This window comes from Uloborus diversus, chromosome 4 (genome assembly GCF_026930045.1).
Source record: "Uloborus diversus isolate 005 chromosome 4, Udiv.v.3.1, whole genome shotgun sequence".
NCBI classification, from domain to species: domain Eukaryota; kingdom Metazoa; phylum Arthropoda; class Arachnida; order Araneae; family Uloboridae; genus Uloborus; species Uloborus diversus.
The window spans coordinates 170,555,654-170,565,127 of record NC_072734.1 but is presented as its reverse complement, the minus strand read 5'-3'; the positions used below and the strand labels follow the sequence as shown (position 1 = coordinate 170,565,127).

Below are 9,474 nucleotides of genomic sequence, written 5' to 3'. Positions count from 1 at the left end.
CGTTGTGAAGTAGCCTTGCAAAGGCATAAAATGAAGTATACACATGTATTAAGATGTAATAAAGCAAAAACGAAGCAGAAAACATTTGACTAGGAACTTTACTCCTCCAGAACAGTGAAACGAACATGAAATTATGTCTTTCCAACATCCTCAGCTAGTTCTTTGTGATTGCCCGGATTCCAGTCCTCCGATAAAACGTCAAGCCATGGAATCCGTTAAACTTATGTGTCATGGCATTTTAATTAAAAAAATATATAAATGATCGGTTGAATGTTATTGCTCAGACAGAAAAAAGGGCTTCTGTTATATCGCAATTTCTGAACTTGTATCCTTTTTCTGCTTTTCAATGACAGAAACGTTGATTTGCTTCCAAAGTTTATGTTTTATTCTCATGTTTTCTGAAAACATAGAGGCTTTATTGGAAATTAGTTTCCAGAAAAATATTTTTCTCAATTTTGTTAAAACCATGAGCTCCTCTATTTTTTTTGAGCAGTGTACATCGGATATTTTGATACATATCCCATATTTTCAATTAGCACAAACTAAAGTCTTTGAAATAGTAAATGCATCCTCAAATCATTCTTTATTTTTTTATATTCTTTTTTCAATGCGTAGACTTAAAATTAAGGTTTCTTTCATTGTTTATCTAATAATTCATTTGAGATTTTTATCAATTTTAATGAAGTTAATTTGGCATTAGCTGTTTTACTCATTTTTCTTCTGTTAGCTACTTGACACAGTTATATTATTCAGAAATAAAAAATATGCATTAGTAGGTGCACACTCATAAGACATTTTTTTCTGACCAACATTTCATGTTTAACTTGGAACTTTTAATGTGAATTAAAAAATTCCTAATAATTTCATGAATACAATATAAGAAAGGAATATTATATTACTTTGTTTGTATTAATGGTGTATTAATCATAAAAATGTAGTACATAACTTTTTGGTTGTTTTTAATAATAAGTGAACTATGATTAATATAATTTTATATTGGAAAAATAAATATTCAAAACATCATGATACTTTGAAAATAAATATTGTGCAAATTTTACTTCATGATTGTTTGTTAACAAATGAAATTATGTTTCCTTTTACCCTGTGTGTTTACCTCAGAGGCTATGAGGCTACTGGGAACACCCCACACAAATGTAGTTAACTTCAACTACAACTACTTTTTTAAAAAAGTAGCGACTACAAACTACTTTTGAAATGCAGTCGCTAGTTTAAAAAAAATAAATAAATAAAAAGCATACACACACACTGTTCGAGGATCAAACGGAAAAATTTGAAAAGTGGTTTAGATTAATAAATTAGCTCATTTGAACATGTAATGAGTTACATGAGTTACATCTATTTTTTTTCTATCTTTTGTTTTTGAGCCAATGTGTTATTCTAAACCATTTTGTACAATTTTTACGAATATTGTCTGCAAGAATGGATTAAAAAGGTGAAAGAATTCAATCTTCAAATTTTTAATCCTTTCTTGCCAGCAGATATTAAATTCAAGAAGTATAACTCAGCTACTTGAAAAGGTGAATAGAAGAATACTTGAATTATTGATTTCAATTTTACATAGATGAAATCATACATAAAACTGATTAGATGATAAAAACATATTTTAAACAGAAGAGAAAAACTAATTTTCATCATAGGAATCCATTTTATAGGGAACTAATTAATTTTGAGCTTCAAGCTAGGAATCCAAACCTGGACACCATCTCTTTTCTTATGCCGCTGATAAAATGAAATAAAAATTTTCTCTCCATTCTACTAAATAATCTCAAAAATTTGCAAATATTTAATAATAGACTTTTATTATGTTAATATATCAACACTCAATCCCTAAAAAAGCAAAAATAAAAGAAATGAGAAAACTATCGCATTACTAAATATTAATAAAAAAGCAATCTGAAATATAAAACTTAACTAAGAATGCTTTACTACATTCAATGAGCAATTTTAATTTATATGGGGATGACATTAATATTGAAAGCATTTTGCTTCAAGGGCAAAGTTTGCATGAAGGGGGAAAATGTCTGTTTTCAGACTTTTCTATAACACTGTAATATTTATTGTAAACCGGCCAGAGCAGTTCAATATCATTTTCTTTTTTACATTTACAGTAGCTTCCATATTTGGTGAATATTGGAACAATAATCCCATGGAAATATTAAAAGTTCATCCATGGGACATTCTCGGCTGCCAGAAAATCCAAACGTGCCACGAAATTGGCAGTTATTGCTTATTCTTTTCTTTCGAAGCCACGCTCTATTTTTTGCGAATTTTGGCAAAACATGAAAAGTACAATGCCAAATAAACTGATGGCGTTGAACAGATAGAACGTATGCTCTCAAAAGGATATGTCTGAGGTTAGCTCGTATTTTAATGAGTTCTTTCTGTTTGCATCGGCTGATGTAGTAATCACGTAAGGTTTAAGCCAGTCAGGTTTGTTCGAACCTTGTTTCTTATTTTATTTTTTAACTTAATTTAAAATCCCAGACATTGCTACAAACTACTTTTTTTTTGTATTGAACGACTCACTACTCTACATTTTTAAAAAGTATTGCTCTACACTACTAACTACTAAAAAATGTAGCTACTACAGTAGCGTCGCTACTTTCAGCGCACTACTTCCAACCACTGCACCAGCCATAATCAATCTGTGAATGCTAAGTCACATACAATACATTGAATCTTTTAAATGTAATCTGTGATCCTTTCAAAAGAAAAATCACACTAAAAATTCAATTATGTCCTGAATTAATGTAAACTAAAAACAAAAACAAAATTGCTCAGTAATTACTTCTAACTTTAATTGAAAAATTGATTAAAAATGAGCGTTTTCTTGGACTGAATGATTAAAATTCAATAAAAGTTATTTGTTGCTTTTTTTGATTAAAATCATAAAACATAAATAATTTGGTTTTTAAAACTAGGCTTTTTAGAAAGATTTTCTAAAATATTACTGACTTTATGGGGAATAGCCTTCAAAAAGTTTCGAAATCACTGCTCTAGCTAGTATTTTGTTTTGTCTCGAAGCTTTTTCTTTCATACCAACATCTGTTTTTAGCAATGAGCTGTCATGATCACGCTCTGGTAGTAATAATAAGCGCATTTGATATAATTATTGAATAATACACATTATGTCATGTACTAGCTTCCAATAGAGTTGACAGCATGACATGGAAGCGTTTTTGAGTACCTTAGCTGCATACTAGTTGAATTTTTAATGAAATTTGAATTGATGCACAAAAATATGGTTTTCAGAAATGGGTTTTTCTTAATTCCCTTTATACATAATAAAGTTCATAAAACGTACAACTGCTGAATTTTTGACTTCGTAAAAGTAATAATGAAACTATTCTGAGCTGACATTAGCCAGTGCTATGAGCGACCACCCTCATTAATGTCAAATTTTTCAAGACTATGACCTTTTTACTGACCAGAATTCAAGTACAATAATTCTTCAACGTTATGCATTGGGCAAACTGAAAAATGAAGCCCGCAAAACAAATTTGCATAAGCCAGTACCTTATTTTTCATTCAAAAACATATTAATGCAGATACTGAAACCATTTTTTTTTCTTCAAAAATACATATATCTTGATAAAATGTTTATTTAAAATTTAAAAAATATTAAACACAAAAATGCATACACAAAAATATTACATAGAAATGGATGTAATATCAGAAATCGTGTGTGAATAATTCTTGAAAATGCAATCAGACTTATGCCTAGTTAAAGTATCAACCTATAAACAAATATATACAGCAACAGTAACACTTTTAAAATCGTTCTTTGCCAAGTTCATTTCTATATGGAGTTTATAAAACTATATACATATTTTTGTTCTAAGTAATAGAGACTATTTGGAATAGTCATAGTTGTGTATAAAATCAGCAGACAATTTTGTTGAATTCCTATAATCACTGCTATTCTAGCACAAATGACTTCTTGCTTTTTGAATCCTGAAACGAGAATCACTTAATGAATAAAGTAAACTGCACAAAAAATTAATATGTAGAATACACTTCAAAAATATTTCTTACCCTAGAAACTGATTACAAGAGCTTAAGAAGTATCCATTGTAATCTATCCTCAGCAACAACTGCGCCAAATGCGGGCTGACTTGTCGACTTCGAACCCCAGACAATGTTCTGAGTAATAGGTCTGTCTTGCGTTGGAAACTCTATGTAACAAATACGTTAATAATAAACAAAAACACAAGCAAAAAAACACAAAATATTTAATGAGTCAACAAAATTAAAAAAAAACATTCATAAAATCTGTGATGATCCATTATTTGAAGCAAAATTATCCTGTAATTGCAATTCAACTCAGCACTGATAAAGAAATGTGTGATGATTTAAATCTAGATTATTCTAACTTAAAAAAGCTAATTGAAAACGTGCAAAAAACACAAAGATCCTCTATAAAAAATCAAATAGAAGACCCTAAACAAAAATTACTGATCTTTTTTTAGGTGATCAAAGATAGATCTGGAACATTTGCATAAATTTTTGCTTCATTGGAATTAATTGCTTTTTACATGCTGTAAAATTATTGACAGACTGGGTACAAAATACTTGTAGGAGAATGCTTAATACAAAATTTTATAACGGTCAGTTGCATAGTTAAAGAATGAAAACGTAACAAACAAACTCACTTTCGCATTTATAATATTTTTTAGGTAATATTTTTGAAGGATAATGAAATTAAAATAAGAACATGATGCCATTTAGGACATCAATATCTAGATCAGCGGTCGGCAATCTACATTGACTGAAGATCGATTTTCTAAGTTTAGTAAATACAAAGATAGACTGGTTTGGAGGAGGAGGAGGTGATGTAAACAATGCACGGTTAAGTTGACTGTTCTGACTTCAAGTTGTAGGTAAACTCTAATCAAAACAGACTTTGATGCTTATTAAACAGTTGCTTTAAATTTCTAAAATAAGTTATGTGAACACTATTAACACACATAAAAATATTTTTAGATAACTATATTGCTTGCTTTAAATTGATAAATTATGACTAAAAATTTCAGAGTATAAAAAATTTGGAACTTTTTCAAATACCCATCAAACTTGATGTTAAACACACAGATGCAGAGCATTTTAGATGCTTCAACTCATACTCCGAGGCCCTGCCTAAACTTAATTTTATTCCATAAAATAATGTTTTTGAATGGTGCTCTGAAGGAAAGCTAAACCCAAAATATTGTTGTGATCGACTGAAAATGGGTTCGACCGGTAAATCCCAATCGACGGGTGGCTGATCACTGATCTAGATTATCAAAAGATTATATTTTTTAAGTTGCATGTGATGTTAATAAAAGTTTTTATTCTTTTAAGTCATCTTACCTGTTTTAGATTTTCAAATTGGGAAATATCCCTTTGAGTTATTGTTGTATCTAACCTATTCATAAGACTACAGAACGAAGAACATAGGTCAAATATCTCGATAAAGAAATTATAAACCTAAAAAAAAACATATCAAATATTTTATTAATATAAAAATTATTGTAATAAAAAGTGTAAAACAGATTGGTTCAGAAATGAAATGAAGCACCCAAGAACAAAAGGGTGTAAGTGCTAAAAAAAAGAAAAGAAAAATGTTGATATCTGGTACACATGGTAGGAGAAACTCTTGTGTTTTGTGGCACAGATGATATTAGTAGCAGGGTTCCTAATTTTTTTTTTTTTTTTGAAAAAATAAAAAAAATTGGAATTTTTTGATTTAAATCAGGTTTTTTTAATGTTTAAAAATTTGTAGATATAAATTACTTTACATGTATAAACATAATATGTTTCATACAATAGACGAAGCAAGCCACTGAGCTTACTTTTAAAATTAAGATAAGTTCTCTAACTGTTCAATAAATTCTTAATGTTTATAAATACGTTATAATGCTTAGATAAGATGTGATTTTCTTTTATGCTTTACTTAAAGATAAGGTTTGGATCATGATGTACATTTTAGTATAAAATAATGTGTTGAACAACTACTTTTCTTAACCATATTAGTCATGATGTATACGAAAAACTGCAAATATTTATTTTGTTCCAAACTGTAATTTTGGGGTAAAAGCAATATTGCGAGAGTGAAAATCTGTTACACCCGCAGAAAGAGGGATCTATAAGTTTTGCCTGTTGAAGTTAAGATAGTATAATGCAGTGTAGTTAAATGTAGAGCAATACATTCTAAAAATGCAAATTTATTTTATAAAAATAAAATCAAATAATTTTGTTAAAAAATCACTTGATTCAAATCACTTGATTAAAATTTATGTTTTTTTAAAAAAAACCACTTGATTTAATTCATGATTTTAATCGTGATTTAAATCAAGCTGATTTAAATCACGATTAAAATCATGAGAAAGAAAAAACATGGTGTAAGTTACTTTTTTTAAAAATAAATTACGCCCATCGTCTTTTCTTGCAGTCCAATCAGGCATCTGCAGTCCAGTAAAGAACAATGAGTTACTAAAACAAACATTGCAATACAATTTAAAGCATCATTCTCTTGTAATTTTTACATTTTATGCAAAAGAAGACTCCCTGTTTTTTAGCTTTTTTAAACAAAGTAAAACCTTAAAAATATCGGGAAACTTATACAATATTATCACTACACATAGTTTTATACAATTTTGATTCAACTAATTAACTACAAATATTTAAAAACTTTCTTAACAAAAAAAAAAAAAAGGTGCTTTTGAACAAGAATAAACCATGTCTTTCCAACCTATATTTCTCATTTCATCCACTTGTGTTTCCAAAATAAAGTATATTATATAAAAGTAAATCATAAAGCATGAATATGAAATGAACACTTGAAGAAAACATTAATAAAAATAAATTGGGCTGGAGGAGACATTTTTATTTCATTACACAGTTGTAGTAGCAAACACGCATGATTATTTCAAAAAAATAAATAAATAAATGAATGAATAAATAAAATAGTAACAATTTCAAAGAGAAATCAATAAATTTTGATAGATCTAATACCTGATGATTAACTGACCTAAAACATCATTGTAACACACATATTTCGGTCGATTGTGATCCAAAGTCAATGAAGATTAATGACACCTGACTTGCATTATCAAGTTACATATCACTTGGGTTCAATTTTATTTTTATTGTTATTTTTCTTCCCTTCAACAACACTATACTCAGCCTGTGCATCTTCAGCATAATTTTTGAATTTTGCAAAATTTCAATATGCTGGTTTTGTAGTTTTCTACTTTTTTCCCATACTTTTTAGATTCATCCCATGAGTTGCTACAAATTAAGGTGGTTTAATAAAAACTGAATGCATCTGAAAAGAGTTACAACCTATTTGTTTTGAGACAAGGACAACTGAAATAAATTGAGCAACGAGGTACTTAAATTAAGACAGAATTTAGAACTAGCATACTAGAGAACAAAAGCCAAATTTCAGATGCATGTTGCAGGTGTGCGACTGCGGTAGAGCAAGACAATTTCCATTTTGGAGCAGAATTTTTTGGTTTTGGATGCTCTGGAGTAGTAATTAATGATTTCCAGCATTGAAAAAAGATATTTGGGAGTGGGATTTGTTAATTTTATTGCAAACATTTCAAAATTTAAGATAAGAAAAAAGAAAAGAGTTCCAAAAATACCTTAAAAATGAGAGGTTTATGCATTTTCTTTTGCATGATTAAAAAAAAAATTAATGTTTCATATTTCTTTTTATTTGTGCAATTCCTAATCTACCTAGTTGTATTCCTAATATTAAATACAACTAGAGATAACTGGAAACTAGATTAACATGATGTAGTTATGGTTACATAGTTGACAAAAAATATCAACCAAATGTATATAAAAACCAAAAGCTTACAACCAAGAGCGCGGGATTGCGCGAAACGCGCACAAAATCGGTAAATCCTGCTCAATCCAAAGGTCCATGCGGGATTCCCCCCCTTCTAAATTCCTAAACTTGATAACGAACCCCATACCGGAAAAGATTAAAAAAAATTTTCAAAATCCATTTTTATTTTGGAAAGATGGAAAAAATTTAATAAAGCGTCCGTCAATTCAAAGCAAATTCAAGTTACATCGACGAATTCCGATTCGCTGGCATCAACGAATTCCGATCCGCCGACATCAACCGATTCCGATCCGCCGACATCAACCGATTTCGATCCTCCGACATCAACGATTCCGATCCTCCGACATCAGCCGATTCCGATCTGCCGACATCAACTGATTCCGATCCTCCGGTCAAATGCAATCCGAAAGCTGCTGGAAACGACACGACAAGTCCGTTTGAAAGGTATAGGCAATTTTTCACTTTAACTTTTTGATCGTCAGAAAAAAGTCTTTGCGCAGTAGAAATATTATTCTATAGTATGTTCCAATCTAAGTTGGCACTGAAGGGAAAGGTACGAGATGTGCTACTCCGCGATGAGAAGTAGTTCTAGTAAATTTGGAGGTTTAAACAGGTGTAAATTCATAAATGATGTGAAAAAAATAGAGACTGTATGTGGTTGAGGCATATAGTTGAAGTTGTTGTGTGTTAAATATGCTTAATTTGTAAGAATTTGATTACGAAAGGAAAATCAAAGCGCCGTAACTCGATTTCTGTCTTGGCGAAGACTTGAGTTTTCAAGGTTAACCTTGGCGGACTTCCTGTGGACTGGCAAACCCCCCAGAACTCGTTTCTCCCCACTTCGCATCGCCCAAGGAAAAACATCTGATTGTCATTATGACTCTTGAATGAACTCTCCACATTGTGGTCAAAGCGTTTTCGCTATTTCCGCCTGGTCTGTTTTCTCATTTATGCTTTTCATCGTTATTTCCAAGCAATTGAATACATTTTTAAAAACTGTTTTCGTGAGTAAGAAATAAAAAATGAAATGAAAATATTAGTTTTCAATTATTTACATGCTGAAATTACAAATACACCAGGATTTTTTTTTTTCTTTGAATTTGAGATTTATTTACTTGGTAGTTTTAAATAGCTTTCGCTTCTTACATAATGAGCCCAAACTTCAAGAAAATTATTGTGAAAAAATGGAAGAAAGCCGAATTTTGTTTGAATGTAATGAATACTTGTTGTGTACAAATCCTTGCTACGGCAAAAGTCTTTTTTTTTCTTGGATCGTTTGAAAAGTTTATGGAGGAAAAAAAATAAAATGCTCTCACGTACGTACAGATACACTATTACAAATTTACACCGATGAACTGCTGCATGAAGAAGTTTTACTTTTCATTTTAAATTTGAAACATACACATCTCTCTCGAAATACGAAATTAATTCGCCCCACCCCCTCGAGGTTTAGAACCCCTCCTTAAATTAATTTTTTTATAGGAAGTAAATTTACTCACTCCCAAAGTATACTTATAAAGTAGGATGCATTAACTACGCTAAGGTAAGTAAAATAATTTTTAATATATTGAGTTTCGGGGTTAGTCATATACTTTCACAGTCGCGCAAAATTGAGT

General features: G+C 30.0%; 1 protein-coding gene across 1 annotated transcript in view; it reads right to left on the bottom strand.

Annotated features, from left to right (window-relative positions):
- Positions 1 to 3,664: 3,664 nt before the first annotated feature.
- Positions 3,665 to 9,474, bottom strand: part of LOC129220991 (gamma-tubulin complex component 4-like) — a 40,344-nt gene continuing 34,534 nt past the window's right edge. Inside the window, exons 15-17 of the mRNA XM_054855427.1 lie at positions 5,371 to 5,487; positions 4,057 to 4,196; positions 3,665 to 3,975 (exon numbers count right to left, since the gene is read on the bottom strand). Of these exons, the coding sequence (XP_054711402.1) occupies positions 3,945 to 3,975; positions 4,057 to 4,196; positions 5,371 to 5,487 (288 nt within the window). The 3' untranslated portion in view covers positions 3,665 to 3,944. The remainder of the gene's footprint in view (positions 3,976 to 4,056; positions 4,197 to 5,370; positions 5,488 to 9,474) is intronic.